The sequence below is a fragment of the Protopterus annectens genome, chromosome 5.part1 (genome assembly GCF_019279795.1).
Source record: "Protopterus annectens isolate FY-2018-M chromosome 5.part1, PAN1.0, whole genome shotgun sequence".
Classification (NCBI taxonomy): Eukaryota; Metazoa; Chordata; order Ceratodontiformes; family Protopteridae; genus Protopterus; species Protopterus annectens.
Window position 1 is genome coordinate 391,850,037 of NC_056736.1, and position 19,806 is coordinate 391,869,842.

Consider the following 19,806-nt stretch of genomic DNA (forward strand, 5'->3'; position numbering starts at 1 on the left):
TTTTTAATTGTAATTCTGGACGTTTCCTATTCAAGTAACTGGTACTGTATAGATCTGCACTTATGAGCTGAAAATGACAGTAATAATTAGAAGTGCAAAGCTAAGAGCAGCTGGTCACTTTCTGATCTTAAAGGTCCCTTCCAATAAGGAGGCTAACCAGAGAGGTGATTGTTTGTAGGTATTTTGAGAGGTTAAAATTCAGTGTGCCGAGACCAGAATATGGAGCTTTGGAACTTTGAAACTTAAATACATGTATTTTTTTTAACGTTTTTGCAGCACCCCCACAATAAATATTCCAACTTCAAGACTGTACTATACTGAGGAAAACTGTAAATTCCCCATGTCTGCTCTGTACAGTAATCTCCATTAAGAACATTTGAAGTTCCAAAACTTCAATATTCTGGCCTCGGCAGACGGAATTTCGAAGTTTTGGAAATTTCAACCCCTCAAAGTAGATACATGAGAGTACACATAATGGCTAACGGTATGCATTACTTTTAACAGCTGCTTTTTAAGAACCTGGAAGGCACAAAAGCCTGGCAGTTTAGCTCAGTACCAGCATGCTCTACATAGACAGACTCAAAGCTTAGTCATTATACTTGGTATACTACAGACTGCTAAGCAGTGACCTGTGTCTGTCAAGCAAGGCATACTCAAACCCAATGCTCATAGATTTACTGCATATCAGCAAGTCAAATAACATCAGAAAAACTGTAAGGATATAAACCTTTTCTGAATCATCAAAAAAACAGTTTGGATGGACAGGTACATCTTGCAAATGTTATAGGTTCTGCAACAGACTCACCCATCCACATTAAACAAAGTTCATACCTGTCCATATTCAAGGGCAACTTAGATAATATATGGATGGGGAACACAAATTTGCCACAGAACTGTCTCCTGTATTACTAACAGGTACAAAAAGCACCTAAATGCTTTATCACATGCATGGGCCCCCTGAAGTTAAGTACAATATGACTCCAGTTATTCTCATTAGGTGTAATATATATATATATATATATATATATATATATATATATATATATATATATATATATATATATATATAACCAAACGGGATAGGATAAAAAGGAGTAGGCTTAAAATGGCTCTCAAAACATTTAGCCTAGTACTTGCTCATGAACCTGCAAACAAAACAGCCACAAATAGCAATCATGCGACAGTCCTCTGACTGCCAATAAGGAAATTGCAGCTCATTGAAAATAAGGAAGTGAAATCAGCACACACTACAGTGCTTTCACTTTGGTTACAGTAGTGGCATTTTCACATCTGCCACATGTACAGACACATATATATATGCACACACATATATATATATATATATATATATATATCCGTATATACACACACATACATATATATACACATATTACATATATATATATATATATATATATATATATATATATATATATATATATAAGTATACCAAACCCAAAGACAAATGTAACAAAAAACAATACCCAAACTGGATAGGTGAAGTGCTTTCCACGCTAAACGATGTAATATTGCAGACGTTGCAAATACCAGCATACAAAGCAAAAATTGAAGACTTTATTGTAAGCGCTTTCGCGGTATTCCGCTTCTTCAGACGTGACATGCTACATCAGTTCCGTTTATTTTTATAAATAGCATATAAATACGTCACTTCCTAATAAAACTTAAAAATATATATATTTATATAATAAAATGCCTTCATAAACTATAAAATCAATCATTACTTTATAAATGAAACATAGCGATCTGAATTGCATTGCCCTCTCCAATACACAATTTAAAATATTAAACATATGCTGCATAAAAAGGGGGCATGCTGTAACTATCGCTGATGAATCAATGAATATAGCAGCCTATTCAAACCATCCTATCTGACTGATTAAAATTGCTGAAACATCCACATAATACTGCATAATGTAAATGTCACAGATAAATCAACAAACCCTATATGGTTATGTCAATCTAAATTAAAACATGCTCACAAGCGTACAACTTAATGTGATCCCTAAAACATAATAATAAATGAACTATAAAGAACGATAAAACTCAAACCCCTGTAATACAAATACAAAGCATAAAAAACGCAAGATATAAAACATACATAAGGCATGTATGTTAAACGCTGGGTGAATGTAATAGATACAATGGCTACTAGCCTGTAAAGATAGAAGTGAGATAAGAATATATAATACGTAAGTGGCATTTAATGTAACTGTTCAGATGTTTACAAAATGAGCTCCTTCTGAGAGGCGTAATGGTCTGACACAAAAAAATGAAATAGCAATAGTCGATAACTGGTATGGACACTGCTAACATCAAGTAAGTTAACCAATCCCAAGAGCCTGTAGCTGAGGCTAACCGGAATGAGAAGGAACAGACTGTTGCTTCAACAACGTCAGATAAGATGTGTGATGTTACAACTACACCCACATTAGTTACCTCTGTTTACTTTACCCCAGCGGAAGGACCTTCTACATCCTTGGTTCACGATCAAGATAAGGTGCCCCGCACTATTACAGTTGTAAGAAGGAAAATACAACTGGACAAATTGAATGGAGGAGAACGACAGGATTTTCCGAACGTTCCCTTACCAATACGGTTAGGACGGAAACGATCGATGGAATACGAACCGGTAAAGGCAGCGAAACGACGGGATAGACATTCCTTGACTGAGATAGAACATTCTGTTCTCAAAGGTTTGTCCTTTATTCCTTGTATGAAAGCTGACTTAAGTGACATTTTATTATCCATAAGACTGTTCATGAGAAATGTCAATTTAAAATTGATTTTAAAGAATTCATCCTCTTATGAGGCTGAGTCCTTTAAAAGAAGGAGTTTATTTAATCCACATTTACCTCCCAACAAAGGAGTGGAGAAAGATCTATACCAAACGAACAGTTCTTATCGAAATGACTTTAGTGACAATTTGTCAGAACTTGAATTGCAAGCATTGTCTTCATTAAAACACAATGACGATATAATACGTCCGGCCGATAAAGGCTGCCTTATTGTTGTTTTGGATAGAGAATTTTACATAAAATCAATGTTGAATGTTAAATACTAAGGATTACCAAGTTATCAGCCAAGTTGAAGAGTTATGCCAGACATTCTATGAATGCAAGTCTTTACAGCTGTTGACTGTTGTTGATCATCCAAGGATGCCATGCATTAATGGGCTCCCTAAGATACATAAACATCAGAGCCTACCACCCTTTAGACCAATTGTGGCAAGTGAGGGATGGCTCACTGAACTGGTTTCTGTATATTTAGACCAGAAAATTGAAGACTATTTTGTCCCATTTTAAATATATTCTAAAAGATACAGGACAGTTTCTTGGTGACCTATATGAGTTCACCAGTCAACATAACTTAGAAACGGTACGACTAGCCACTATGGACGTCGTATCGTTATTCACTTGCATACCTAATGACATTGGTATTTCTATGGTCAAGAGATTGTTATGTGAATTTATGTCCGTAATAGAGGCTGACAATTTGTCTCCTTTTAGAGACTGTTTTACATACCAACATCTTTATATTCATGGACAAGTTTTACTCACAGTTAACAGGTGTGGCCATGGGCACCAGTTGCGCCAATTCCTATGCCAACTTGGTTTTGGCAGCCTGGGAGAAGGAGGTCATCTTGACATGTCCCAACATTGTCTTCTATAGACGGTTCGTAGATGACCTCTTTCTCCTTTGGGCAGGCACTGGTGACTCCCTGGAGTCTTTTCTACATCATTTGAACACCCTTGATGGCTTCTCACGGTTCACCTTGGAACACTATGTGTTCTATCAATTATCTAGATGTCAATGTCTATAGAGATAATGACGGTTTGAACACTATACATAGAAAATCTTGCTATAGAGCTTCATATCTCTCCACAAGCAGTATGCACCATCCGAGAATTTTTGAGATCATGAAGGGTCAAGCCCTTAGAATATCCCGTCTTTGTTCTAATGAGAACACCTTTAGGTTTGAATTACAGAAGTTAAAAGACAATTTTCACACTAGGGGGTATGATAAGGATGACTTGAATTGTATTTGTACACAGGTAGTTAAGAAAAGGTACACAAAGGGTAAACCCTATTTTTCACATCGCAGAGAAGTTGATCCCATAGGTTCTACACAGAATTCCAGACTTCCTTTTGTTTTACCATATGGTAAAAATACTCCCACTGTTGAAGCAGCTATTATGAGGAATTGGAATATTATTACTGCCGACAATGAAACTAAGGATGTAGTTGGAAATTGTCCTAGATATATCTATACTAATTTGAAGAATTTAAAACAGCAACTCTGTTTCCCTAAACTTGATTTGGTTGGATACAGACCCACTTCTTTTATTCTTTATGGAACTAAAAGATGTGGGTCTTGTGCCCAATGTTTATACATTGATACTTCGAGATTCTTCAGAAATCCCAATGATGGGAAATTATGGGAACTGAGATGTCAATGTGACTGTAATACCAAGAACTTAGTATATGTTGCATACTGCAAGATTTGTTATATGTTTTACGTTGGTAAAACAAACGGGACATTTCGTGAAAGGATCAGGGACCACCTCTATTGTTTCACCAGGAAAGAAAAACATAGTGCAATAGCCAAACACATGTTAAACTTTGGTCCAGAACATACGTTTTTATTTCAGGCTTTGCATGTTCACCTTCTTTGAGAGGCGGTGATTCAGTCATCACAGAAGAATCAGAAACCAAATGGATTCTGCGGTAGGGAGCCCATTGGGGTAGAGGATTAAATGAGACTGTGCCTTTGAAGCCTATTCTCAAGTCCAGACCTTTGAGATAACACACCCCCTTTTACACTGTTTTGGCCAGTCTATCATGGCATGTCTTGGCTAGTCTATCATGGTAAGCTTCTTTGTCCTAGGAAGCTTGGCCGTTACATGCGATCATTCACAAGTTCGCATTTTGATGCGAGATGTTTGGTCACATTTTACTAGTTACATTTTTCTTTACGATATAGATATATTAGTTCGTTCTCATGTACACATCATTGGTCATTTTTTGCTCATCTCATTTTTGTGTCAGACCATTACGCCTCTCAGAAGGAGCTCATTTTGTAAACATCTGAACAGTTACATTAAATGTCACTTGCGTATTATATATTCTTCTCACTTCTATCTTTACAGGCTAGTAGCCATTGTATCTATTACATTCACCCAGCGTTTAACATACATGCCTTATGTATGTTTTATATCTTGCATTTTTTATGCTTTGTATTTGTATTACAGGGGTTTGAGTTTTATCGTTCTTTATAGTTCATTTATTATTATGTTTTAGGGATCACATTAAGTTGTACGCTTGTGAGCAGGTTTTAATTTAGATTGACATAACCATATAGGGTTTGTTGATTTATCTGTGACATTTACATTATGCAGTATTATGTGGATGTTTCAGCAATTTTAATCAGTCGTAAGCCAGATAGGATGGTTTGAATCGTATTGGAGAGGACAATTCAGATCGCTATGTTTCATTTATAAAGCAATGATTGATTTTATAGTTTATGAAGGCATTTTATTATATAAATATATATATTTTTAAGAAGTGACGTATTTATATGCTATTTATAAAAATAAACGGAACTGATGTAGCATGTCACGTCTGAAGAAGCGGAATACCGTGAAAGCGCTTACAATAAAGTCTTCAATTTTTGCTTTGTATGCTGGTATTTGCCACGTTTGCAATATTACATAGTTTAGCGTGGAAAGCACTTCACCTATATAGTTTATATATATATATATATATATATATATATATATATATATATATATATATATATATATACATATACATATACACACACACACACACACACACACATTATATATATATAAAATATGGTCTGTTAGCTAGCTCATTCATATTTAATGATGCTATCTACCCTGAAGTATTTCTACGTATTAAAGCATCTAAACGAAACCCCAAACCTTATCATATGTGCTGGAGACAAACGAGTGACATTGTGTCATACGTGGTATGTCTAAAAGGACATGGTGCCAAAATAGGATCCAGAAGCAAGTCCAAGAGATGTGCAGCTAATACACAATAACTAAAATGTGCAAACTTCGCAAAAACAGGTGAGAAACTAAATTCAGGTATTAAAATTTGCTCAGCACCATTTTTTTTTTGCACAATATGAAATGGGGCATACAGAACATTCTAAACTTTATTCTCATAAACCGACATGTATGATATTGATAAAAACATTCTAATTACTATGGAAAATGTTTTAAAATAAAGTCCAAATTGCATAAACCGAATAAAATAAAGGGGAAACACATTTTTCAATACATGTTTTGCAAATCTGTATTTTACGCATTAAGCGAAGATATCCAAGTTATTGGAAGTGTAAAGTGTTCGCATGTTTGTGCAGTGTTACAGTAGAGTCATTTCACAAAAGTACAGCCATTACAAGGCATATTTCACAGAATAAAGCCATTACAGAGCATACTTTGCAAAGTAAAGCGTTTCAGAGTTTATTGCGCATTTGAATGTTTTGTAAAGTCACAGAACTGGTTTGCTCGGACATAATTACAGAGGTCATATCTTCAGTGCATTTGTCCATACTTTGTGGGCATAGCAAACAACAGTGCACTTATGTGACAGCAAGACTGCTAAGAACTCGAGTGTTTGAGCAACAGTACATCTTCACACAGGCTGCATTTTCTAATAAATATGACCATACAAAGACATTTACACTACTTAAAATTTAGTTGGGTCTGAAGCTATAGAAAGAGCGTTAACTTGTATATGCACCTGTTATACATACAGAGGGGGGGGGGGGGGCAGTCATATTGTTGTACAGCTATGTCAAGGGAGGACCCAGATTGCTTAAAACGTAAATTTAGATAACTGTGTAACCCCTAGACAAATGTTACAGTTATACAGCATACATAACTGACCTGAAAAATAAAGCTAAAACGTGCAGATCTGGTGACTTAAGGGATGAGCTGATCAAGGACAGACTTGTGTGTGGCATAAAAGATGCTGTGAAAAAGATTTTGCTTTGTGATAGTGATTTAACTTTGAATAAGGCCATTGAAATGTCAGATATACAAGCTCACAAATATGCTTATAAATGAGAACGGCTCTAGAAGGCACACTGATAAACCTCATGTTAATGAATGCAGCAATTGGTTTAAAAAAAACAGGCCCAATCACATGGCAGCAACTGTGACCCTTGCAGCCCTCACTGGTAAACCCCAGAACTGTCTAGCAAATTACTTAAGTCGCACAGCCTCATTGAAGCATAAAACAGCCAGCAAACAGGCATAAAGGTAGGGATATGTGCTCACCGTTTCATTGCCAACGGTCTTAATTGTGGTGGAAATCAAGAATCTAAAAGGGAGTAATGTTTAGCTTTTGGTCAATATTACAAAAACACAAGTGGAATCATTTCAAGACTTTGTAAATCAAAAAGCCCACATTCTTTTATTAAAAGGGAACATTTTAAGAAATGGGTTAATCAATTATGTGGATGGCATGTCAGTGCTTCATGAAACAGTTAACGCAGTAGATCGAAAGGACAAAGAATGAAGTATTTTGCACTGTTCGGATGAATGGCAAACCCATAGAGCTCAAAGATGGCAGAGAGAGGTTCAAGTGCAATGTTATGCCTGCAGAAACATGTGTGAGTGTGTGTCATGGTGAATGGCTCAATCTGGCCAGGTGCATGAAGCTAGTTGCATATGAAGAAATTAAAACTGAAGGTTCAATAGTGCTTTCATGTTACTCTGCTGGAAGCTGTGACTTATTTCTGTGGTCAAGAAGCAAATCCAATTAGGGCCCAGAGATAGTTTGAAACTGGGACTGCTCGACTTAATCATGTCAGCTTAAACAGACCACTATAAAATTTTACCCAGGACTTTTTTTCTACCTATGCTGATCTTTTCCAAAGACAAACTAAGCAAATTTTCAGTTGTGTACTCCATGAAATTAGACCCGGAGGTCAATCCAGTTATCAGGCCAGCACAAAGTTACAACAGCCACGGAGGACAGTCAAGGCAATAACCATGGACAGAGTCAAGGCAAAGTTAGATAAAATGGTGCAACAAGGTGCGATTTGTCCAGGTGAAACTCCAACTGAATGGGCATCTTCCATGATGGCAGCTCATAAGAAAGGCTCAGATGACATCAAAATATGTATTGACCCATAAAACTGAACAAAGCACTAAAAAGACATCAGCCAATGTACACAGTTGAAGTTGCATCCTTAATGCCAAATGGCATATTTCTTCTGTATTTAACAGTGTGTTAATTTTGGCAAATTCAGCCCGACCAGAAATGATCATTGCTCATGACTTGCAGTATTCTGGCAGGTACAGATTTTTGAGAATGACATTTGGGATAAATTCTGCAAGTGAAGATTAACGTGCAATGGAACAATTTTCTTTTTTCTGGATATCCTTGTACTATTATAGTAGACAAAATCCTAGGAGGTCATGATGAAGAGCATGACAGAAGCCTCAGGAAAGTTCTGGAAAGGGCACATCATGTAGGCTGAATTTGTGTTTGATTCACTTACTTATGGTCTTTTACTTATGGTCTTTTATTTATGGGTACAGACTTAGGACCAGAACCCTTCAAAGCAAAACAGCCACTCTCGAGATACCAGGTCCAGACAATGTTAAAGCCCTGCAACATTTTCTTGGCATGGTCAACTACCTAGGCAAGTTCATTCCAGACTTCAGCACCACTCAGAGCTGATACAAAGATGCATGCTGGTCTTGGTTAGAGGAACACCAAACAGCATTTGATGTCCTAAAAAGTACAGTTTTGTACCTACCATAAATGTAGATGTTAGAGGATCTCCATTGCTGCAGTCCTGACTACTGGTAATTGCTGCCCTCCATCGGCCCTAATACCTGGGGCAGTTAGATCTGGCGCCGGGGTAGCCCAGAGACTGACGTGGTGTAAACATATAAATGCAACCGACACTTGCATAATCCTTTTTAAGGCCTCAGAAAAAAGAATCTGATGTCAAAAAAACAAAAAAAAAAAAAAACCCAAAAAAAAAAAAAAGGGAGGAAGAGGAGGAAAATTGGACTGCAGGAATGGACTCCTCGAACATCTACATTTAACATCTAGTACAAAACTGTACTATGTAAACCTGTTGCCCTCCCAGAGGGACAACTAAATAGCCTGAGGAGCTGCATGACATGCCCTGTAAGACTGCAGTGGCAAACCCAGCCCTAGACTTAGAATCAAGAGGCAAATGATAATGCTTTGTAAAGGTATGTACAGAGGTCTCTATGTTTCGATCTAGAGCTACCTTCAGTTTGGGGTTAGCATAAAAGTAGGCAAATGTATAGACTGGTTCAATGCCCACATTAGGAAACCACTTAGGCAGGAAAAGTAGTATTAGTAATGCTAGCGAAACTCTGTGTCCTGTGAAAAATCGAAAAGGTTCACCGCCATGAGAGCCTGTAATTCAGATACCCTTCTGTACAGCCCAACAAACAACAAAAAAGCAGTCTTCCAAGACAACAACTTCAAGTCAGCCGTGAGCTGTTCAAGGAAGGCAGAGCAGAGTCAGCCCAGGCAAAAATTAAGTCTTAGAAGTAGGAGTACAGGCCCTCCCTTGGGGTTCTTATATTCTTTAACCCCTCTAAGAAACTGTTTTAAATGGATGTGAAAACCTCATAGTGAGCAGAAATAGCTAAGAACATCCAAACTTGTTGAGGGGAGCTGAAGGCCTCATCTCTAAAACTGAATGTTGTGCTGTCAGGTGTGGTGGATAGACCCTGACATTTGAATGATTGTTTTCTTTGAGACAATAAGACAATAATCCGTGGTGGTAATGGCCGCCCCTAAGCCCCTGAATTAAACCTCAGAGGGTGTAACCAATGCTGACGCAGGTGTCATATAAGGTTTGTCCGATCATGCACCTGACTTTCAACAAGGAACTTTTGGAAGAACTTTTTGGGAGGAGGGGCAGAGGACAACCAGCAGGTTGCTCCAACTGAAGGATTCTCGGATTTTTGTGCATTGTGCTTGGACAGCCTTGCAAAAAAGAAATACAGTAAAAGGCGTAGTTGGGGAAATTCGAGGAGAAAGCCACAGATCTATGTCTGGAGTTCCCCAAGCCATGGTCAACTGATCAAACACCTGAGGATCCAACAGACATTTCAGGAGGATCCACCATTTGTCTGCTATTGACACTGTGCCCCTGGTTTTGTTTCCTGGTGAAAAACAGTCCAAAGCAGTGATGTGCAGTCTGGCAGTTTCGTCCCCATAACAGCATTGCTTGTCTGCAAAGAGTTCCCCTGATGTGTCCCATGACAGTTGTCTGTGTTGTCATTGTCCATTGTCAGGTCAATCAAGACCAGTCCCGGGAGAAGCAGAATGCTGAATAAGACTGAGGGTGGGCTGCCTAGCATCTCCTCCTTCATATTTGCAAGTGAAGCAACACACACCCACAGGGCTTAAATTGAATTTGTTTTTTTTTGAAAGGCGCACCTGACTTGCTGCTGTTTGCCTCTGAGATGCTGACTCTGAGTTGCCTGTTCAGAGGTCTTGTTTGTTGACATTCCTGTGACATCCTTCTGGATGACACAAATTGTCCGTGGATCAGATAAAGAATCCAAATGGTGTCCAAATAATCGTTGTGTGTTGGAGAGTAAACGTGTGTGAGATACTCAGTACTTTCTTGGCTGCAAGAACTGGAAGAAGCCACTAGGCCATGAAGAAGCCATGAACCCAGGCAGTTCCTTGGACTGTCCCTGAGAGCTGTTGGACAGGGTTTGTAAGATGTAAGAAAGTCGTGAGAAATGCCATCTTGTGTGTCCGGGGTAAGAGTCTGTGAAACACAGTCGCTGTACTCAGTTTCACACTCAGTGAACACATCTCCTTGCAGGGTGCCTAGACTCACAGAAGGCATCAGGCATCTGAAAACTGTCATCACACACAAGTGCTTGTCACAGACTGCAGATAATCTGCCAGTAGTAATGTCCTTGTCTTGATAAGCTATTACTCAGCCCAGATAAGAGAAAATCTGAATTCTGGAGTAGGGAAGGAGAAATGCAGAGAACTGATAATGCAAATTCCCAGTCCAAAGGACTGCAAAGGAGCATCCATAACATGAGCTTTAACATGCTCCAACAGGACTGATCTTTCCAGGCATGTCATGAACAACAACAACAGTACTAGCCACCCTGGAAGCAAGCTTGTAAAAATCAAAAATCTGCAGAGAACACTGCAGAGAATGCTTCCCAACCTGCACTAAAGCATGCACTAAATCCTGATCAAATACTTCTCAATAAAGCAGCTAAAGCATCCACTCTAACACAAAATCAATTGACTCTTATGCAGAAATATGAGAAACTGAAAAGGAAAAGCAATAAAGTTAGAATGGCCTTTGCCTAGAGAAGGAGGAGGCTTAACCACCCTGGAGGGAGGGAGCCACCACAGAGCACCCCAACCTCAACCTGGCCTAACAAAGCCAGCCCCCAGTAACAAGTACTCCCCTCAGGCCTCCTGCACAGCACACACGTCAGAAAGAGCCACAGAAGCAGCAAGTGGTTCTACCGACGTCGGCGCGACCCCGGACGCCCGCCGGGACTCATCTGCTTGGACTCCCCGTCACATTCTTTGCTCCGGCATTAACCTGGCCAATCCGATTAAAAGTAGCAAGCAAAGCGCTTACTACCACCAACGCCGCACTCAGCAACAGTACAAGGAATGCAGAGTGAATGGTAATTCGTAGGAAAAGCGCACACCCAACACAAGAGTGGCATAGGCCCTAAACAAGGACATCAGTTTATACTGGAGACAAGTTAATCTGTTTCCCTTTCCCTAGAAATACAGTACTTTTCCCAAGACAAAACCTCGGCCCGAAACAAAAAAGTAAAAAAACAAATGTCCCTAATGGGCAATGGAAAGCAAATTGCCTTCTGCTCAGAACTACGCGGCAAGAAAGAAGAAAGTCATGGTGTCGTCTGGCAAATTTATACTGACACCACGTCAGTCTCCAGCCATGACAGACGCCAGATCTCGGTCCACTTGGTATATGGCATCCGGAGGGACTTAGTCACGATATTTGCTAGTCCCAACTCTCAGATACTATGATGTTCACAAACCAGTTACACTTTCCTGTGATGCTTTGAAATTTGGTCTTGGTGCAGTCATTCTACAAGGAGGATCAACCTGTTGCCTATGCATCGAGAACTGTAACCCAAACTGAGATGCAGTATACCCAAATAGACAAAGTGTTTTTGATAATTGTGTTTGCATGTTTGAAGTTCCATGATTATGTTTCTGGTAGAACTATCCAGATTGAAACAGACCACAAACGATTAATCATATCTTGAGAAAGTCTACGTATTCACCTCCAGCCAGACTGCAACATATGATGCTGAGATTACAAAAGGACAATTTCAATATGGTCTACAAGAAAGGCAAACTTCTTTATAATATGGTCTACAAGAAAGGCAAACTTCTTTATCTTGCTGACACATTATCCAGATTCATCCAGAAATCCCACAGAACAGCAAGAAAATGAGAACCTTGATTCTGAAGTCATGGAAGTGAAAAATATTTCTTCCACACATCTTGAGCCGAGAGAGCACACAGCCACAGATCCAGTTTTACAAAAGCTCAACCACTTTATAAAGAATGGCTGTCAAAAGCAATCTAATATACAAATCACTCCTCATTTCTAGGTCTAACAACACTAGAGGGAAACCATTATTCTCTCACCATAGCTAGAGCCTGGAATATACAACCCCCTTCTCAAAACTTCTGCCTCCAATACTACACAGTTTAAAAACTCACTTAAATCACATCTCATGAATACCTGGCTATATCCATGTATTGCATATTTGCTATTTTAAAACTCCACACCTATTATACTTACTGTAAATATGCTTCATTGTTAACAGTTGATATCCAGTCTGATGCTACTTCATGTTAACCATATTGTTTTTAGTTCACCATTACTACTGACGTGTTTGTCTCATGTTATGATTGCTGCTTACTATGGAGCTTTTCTCCCCGCACCTCTGTTGTAAATGGACCTATGTCCAGTCGGACTATCCTGGTAAACAAATGTAAATAGTTTACCTCAAAACTGCAGAGATGAGATTTTGTCTAACAAAAGGTATCCTGAAAGGTCTGAAAGCAATTGTTCCAAAGTCCTTGCAACCAGAGTACATTACTATTACATAAAGGTCACCCAGGAACTGAATTTACCAAAAGAAGGGCGACAGGTCTCGTATTTTGGCCTTCTATGTCACAAGGCAGAGAAAGTACTTTAGTCTTGTTCAGTGTAATACTACAAAGTCACACTGAGAAGTGTAAACAAAATAGTGTTTTCTTGAATCTCAGAAATATTCCTTGTGATAAACATCTTGGGTCACTTGTTCAGAAACTTCTATCGAGACAAACCAGAACCACATTACCAATCAGTAGTCAATCGTTGGTACCAAGTGGTTTTCACTGATCTGTTGAAGTGCCTAACCCAGAAGTCCTACTATGATACGACCAGTAAACTGCTCAATCCATTATAAGACGCGGTAAGGATACAAACTCCCAAAGGTTCTGATTGGACTGGTGTCGTAAAGAAAATTGATCCAGAGCAGAGGTCGTACATTGTGGAATCAGAAGGAGCAATCTTTAAGGGGAATCTGAAACATTTGAGACCAGTGTTCAAGCCTATACCACAGCACCAAACCACAGCCTGTAAGAAAGACCATCTTAGAGCGAGTTGTCCAGTGCTCCAATTTCAGAGGACATTTCCATTCCTGTGACGAATCCAGAAGTTCCCGATACGAGTTGTGCACCGCAGACTGTCCCCGTTGCTAAATTTACTCCTAACTGTTATGTTAAGATATATAGTTGAATCTCTAAACTCTGTAGCAGATATGAAGCAACTTGGACACGAACATTGTGTTTGGTTTCCAATGGATATAGTAATGCATGCCTGACTCAGACATTGTTTTGTATAAAAGGGCAATCTTTTCAAGAGGGAGGATTTAAAATCAGTTTGTGTGTATATACCTTTAAGAAGCTATTTGAGGGCTTGCATGTGCTCACTATTTATACACTTGTGCAAGTCTGACTGCCATTTTGTAATTAGCTGTTGAAATGTAAGCATGTATGTATGCAAGGTCTGGCTGTTAAGTAGTTTTTTCATACTTAATGATGCTACTACCCATCTTGAAGTGCTTCTATGTATTAAAGCATCTAAACAAACCACCAAGCCTTGTGTGTGTTTGAGACACACCTTCCGAGTACTGGCCAACTATACAAATTAGATGACCAGAACAAAAAATATTTTATTCTTCCCAGGCAAACAAAACTCTGAATTACTGAAAAATAAAAATAATCACGTGTTTCTATTGATGGAAAATGCTATACATGGCATGTAAGTCAAATACTGAGTACAAAAGTACTTAAGATTTCAGTAGTTTATTGAATGGGTGGCCATCATTACAAAAGTCAGTTATCTCTAAGAAATTAGCAAGCATGGTTGCATAAACACATGCAGTATACACCCCTCAACTCATAGCATTTCTACATGTGTGCGCATCTTATCTACATATCAATACAAATGATGCAGTCAACTGACAATAACCCAACTAAACAGAAAAAACTGCACACCTGATCACACATACCAGCTTTTTTCTGTGCAAGATCACGATACAGTGAGGGGTCAAGAATTTGACCTTTCTCCAATGGAGTGCAATACTGAGGCTAGTGTACATAATTATCGGGGGGGGGGGGGTCTTGTCCCACTACAAAAATAATGTTTTTCTTGTTTTTGATAGGCTACCAATTGACAGGTTGCAGTCACTTGCCTTTTAATAACGTGAATTTTTAATGGATGGATATACATTGTGCATATATCCAAACATGCATTCACTAATATTTGTACAGATTTGCATATACCAAGATGCACAACAATGTTCTGCACAAGAAGCCATTTACTGAAAAAACATCCACGCTTTACTTGTGGGAACGTGGTGTCACATCAGTGAAGCTATATTCAACTTTGGAGTCAATGACTTTAGATCAGTGAATTGGTACTGAATGATATTAATGCTGTTAGAACTCTGAAGGTAGAAGATAAAGGGATTTCCGCTATTACCCATAACTTACAGTAGTCTTGAAGTTAGTATATAAAGATGTGATATGTTCAAGCCCCACCCACACCCCCCAAAAAAGTGCTTTTTAGATACTTTTTATATATATATATATATATATATATATATATATATATATATATATATATATATAAAGTAGAATCCTTTAGGAGTTTGTTTGATTACCATGAGATTAAATAAGCTTGATATGCTGCAAAGACGTGAATCAATTACCTCTATCAATGGTTCAAAATACGTTGCATGACTAGAGTGTAACGCACTACCACGTCTTTCAATTTGGTAGTAACAGAATAGAGATGTGCACTTTTCATTCAGAATAAGAAGGGTAAGGTCCAGTCAAGCCAGTTAAACCCTATACAGACATACAACTCAGCTTTCTTAATCCAAGTCTTGCAGGCGATGCAGCTGGGCTGGGGTTCTGTAAACACCAGGTTAGGGACGATATTTAAATTGCGAAGCACACGTTCCCACCCATATACAAATTTTCTACTCTGTAACTAACGAAAATATTTCATTACAATCCACAAAGCAGCTTTCATTTTTCGCGTGTTGTCATATACACCCTGGTTGCATACTTAAAGCCTTTCCATAACGAGAGAAAGAATTATTGTGTTTCAACAATTACTACATTTGACGCATCCAATGCTTATCTAAAATTAGTGGCATTAATCACTCTACTTATCACTTTCCAATAGCTACTCTACAAAGGGTAAAATGACCCCCCAAAATGGGGAAAAAAGGCAAGCTTCTTAAATTCAACATTCAGAGCGGTTCGTATTTTTGTAGGGCAATAAAATAGTTGCAGCACTGGAACTCCTCAGCAAGTGACAACGACATTACACGAACCCATCTACAAGACAAAGTCCGCCACCACAAAAACTTTAGGTCTTAGACACGAATAGGAGCATCTAACAAAAAAAATCTAGAACTTAAAGAAATATTATTACCAAAAACTGATCGCAAATAGTGGATAAATAGTATTCTGTTTTTACTTAAAGACAACCCCAAATTGTCTGCAAGCACAAGCTACACATTTTACACTTCCTAAACAATTCGAACCCACATCAACCGTTCAAAAGGTGACATTATTAATGTGCCATCGTTATTACAAAACATCTCCCCAAAAAACACGAGAACCACAAACTTAATCGCAAAGCGCAGCTATTAAATGACACAAGTGAAATGTATAACCCATTACGACTCTTGGAACAAAACTCAGTATACTATTACTAACTCAAGTTTACAATTACACTTACACATCATAAATTCATAATAATGGACATCCTATCATCTTTATAGTAAAAGCGCTGCCCCCACTTTTACGTTTTACACTTCCAAGCCCACGTCTGATCACGTGCCGCATATTTTACCCACTTGTCAACCTCTTCAGTGAAGAAAGGTTGAGACGTATGGCGCCAAGTACAAGCTGCTCGGTTAAGTGCCGCCTCTTTTCAGAGTAAGGAAGTACAGAACATGGAAATAGTTTATTTTCAACATATACAGCTACGGAAACAAGTGTATGAGCAGCAAAAACACAGAAAAATAGAGGGCATACAGTACAAAAATATTTTTTAGCATAGAACAATACAGGCCTCCCTACTACAAAATCAAGAGACACAGTTACGCCCTCACTCCCGAAAACGTGCATAAGCACATACAATGTCAGTGACAGAACCAGGCACTGAAATTATCTTACCTTCTTTGTTCGCCATTATAGCTGCTGATATGAAGAATAAACCGGATCCTATTCTTTCTTATGCTTTTTACTGTGGCAATTGCAATTACTTTTACTATTTATTTTAAAGTTAAAGTACTAGGGAACCTATAGAATCAGTTTTAACCAGCCGCCGTCTAAGGGCTTTTTTTGTGCGCAGGCGTCAAAGCAAAAACAGCCCGCCCTGCGTTATGGAGATCCGACAAAACGTACCGGAACCTCAATTTTTTTAAGTTATGTTGTTAACAGCGCCATCTCTGGGACTTGATGTGGAAGTTAACAATTAATCAATAAATAAATAAAAAAGATTTGAAGCAGAGGTAGCTATCGAAAATATGTATGTCTGTCAACATAATCCAATTGCGGAAACTGCAGAATTAAAGAGGCAGTATCATAGGTCTCAACCTCTTAAGAGGCCAATGTGGAACCCAGACCCTAGCAATGTGACAAACAGTCAAAATGTGTCTTTCTCTTACTCTTCCTTGTCTATACTTTCAATCTTGCTTCTTTCTATGTTCTAACATAATCTCTTTCACTCTTCTATGTTATACATTTTTCTGTATATATCTTTCACTGTTCAGTTGACAGTATGACTGAAACCCTTATATACACCAATTTAGTAAAAAAAATTATTAATATTTTAAAAAGGTATCACAGGATAATGACCGAACATAGTTACGAACTTGGGTAACACTTTAAATGAAGTGCACTGCAGCCTACAAACTCCTGTGATCGACTGACATACAGTATCAACTTTGTACAGCATTTCTAAGATTGTGCCTGTCCATTCTCTCCACGCCATGTAAATAAAAGTAGTTACCTCAAAGTATTGTACGTGGTAGTTTATGAATCATAATGTCATTTCGACATTACTGGCTGCCAGCTGACCATAAACTCACAATTAATGATGAAATGGCTCAGCGCACCCAGTTAAACAATAAATTATGACTTGTTAAAAATGTCATTTTGGTACACTATGCAGAACCTGTTCGACATGTATAGCCACATATTTTGTCTGAAAATACGTACTTGAACAGCACTCAGGGAAAATATTCTACATTTTGTCAATTTATGGGCAATATTGTACTTGAGGGCCTCACCAGATGCACAGTGGCAAGCCCCGCCCCAAAACCTGCCCCCATGCCGTTTCGTAATCAGGCACTAATGAATATGTACTCCCTCGAAGAATCCTAATACACTGTCCGGCTTTTAGTACGTGTCTTGCGTTGTCTTCGAGAACAATTGTTTGTTTCTTATTTTAATATAAACAAAGAAATGCGTATTTATTAAATAAAAGACGTATTTCAGAAACGTTGTTTTGTTCCTGCATCTGGCTGTCTGCAAAGTATATTTTCTTTTAAATTAAACGGTAAACTACATGGTCACTTTTTAGCTAATGATTTAATCGGGAGATACATTTTTTTGTTCAAAATAAAGTATATAAGCTCACTTCTTATTCTTGTCCTGACCTAAGGTTGCCACCAGTTTTCCTTTAGGCTGGGCAGTTCCTTATTTGGGCAGATGTGTCCTTGTCGGGGAGGGGGATATGAAAATAGCAAGTGTCCTTTTTTACTAAGTTCCCTTTATTAGTTGACTAAACCTATTATTTTTGTATTTGAATCGCTTACCAACCAACTAAAATTCTAAAAAGAGTGGGCTTTTATTTAAGCAAAAAAGCTATTATTTTTGTATCTGAAACACTTCAAAATGTAACAAGCAACTAAAATTCTTCAAGAGTGTGCTTTTATTTTAAGCAAAAAAAGTCTATTCATTTGCATTATTTGAATGCCATGTCAGTCATGGCTTATACATATGCAGACCTGGTCGTCAATCATTCACGACACGCCCACTTTTGAGACCAATATTTCAAAAAAGGTTGATCGCGACCTAGAATGCCTGGGTTTTGACAAAATTCACAGCTCAGTTTACCCATATCTCACAGTTTTCTTTAACTGGTAAAATAAAAATATTAGAACAGACAACAGAACAGGAAGACAGTCATGGAAAACAACAATTATACCCCACACAATGTGTTTCTTGTCAGCTCTGAGAAAAGGCAAGAGCACATCAAAGTAGAAGTGACCACAAAGCCAGTGACAGCAAATACAACAGACCTCCCCTCTTCACAAAAAAATGACTTGACTGGCTTGTATATTGCGATGCCGTTTGGCTGTAACTGTGGTATACAAGCCAGTCAAAAGTCACAAAGCAGAGCAATGGCTGCTCATTGCGGAACAATGGGCTTAATCGATCGCAAATGCGGAGCATTCCGCACAATCCAGAGCACTTGACTGCTCAGGGCATTATATGATTTGAGCATTAGTTGATTGGCAGAGAGAGATTTTGCAGGTATGGGCCTGACCGTCTAGAAGATAATTCAAATAAATTTTAAGGTTTAGTGTATTAAAAAACTGTATTCCAGAAGAGGTCTGGAGAGCTGCACCCCCTTATACATAAAATCAACTCCTATTAAGGAAGCCAAATAATCCAGTAAATTTACAAGTCCCACAGGTGATGTAAATACATCAAAAGCCTGGCAGAGTGAAGATACCAGTTTGCTACTTGTAGCCCAGGATTTGTTTTAGAAACCAAGTAGACACAAGCTACAAATGTACCATGCACTACTATATGGATAATAAAACATTCAGAAAGTAGGTATACAAATAGACAGTAACAAGAGAGGTCCGTATATGCAAAAATTGGGAAAATACAATTTCTGTGGAGTGTAGGTTTTTTTTGTCCACATATAGACACAGATGGTAGCTATCACTATACATTTTCTACTAAAACGCTACCTTTTTAAATACATAATCAGAACTCAAGTTAGTATAAATAGTGCAAATGGTAAATGAAGGTAGTAGGGAGGATTCAGGATAAGCCTGTTAGTAGACGGTATAGCATCTCAGATTGCCGTAATTAATTATAAGAAAAAATGTGTTTTAGGAATGCATT

At 38.2% G+C, this 19,806-nt stretch overlaps 1 protein-coding gene across 2 annotated transcripts in view; it reads right to left on the reverse strand.

Annotated features, from left to right (window-relative positions):
- RBBP7 (RB binding protein 7, chromatin remodeling factor) overlaps window positions 1-17,062 on the reverse strand; it is a 917,024-nt gene extending 899,962 nt beyond the window's left edge. The window contains exon 1 of one of the 2 annotated variants that reach the window (XM_044073050.1): window positions 16,837-17,062. In XM_044073050.1, coding sequence (XP_043928985.1) covers window positions 16,837-16,852 — 16 coding nt within the window. In that variant the 5' untranslated portion in view covers window positions 16,853-17,062. Of the gene's footprint in view, window positions 1-16,396; window positions 16,452-16,836 lie in introns of those variants that run through there. The other variant, XM_044073051.1, reaches the window with a different exon arrangement.
- Between the last annotated feature and the right edge of the window lie 2,744 nt (window positions 17,063-19,806).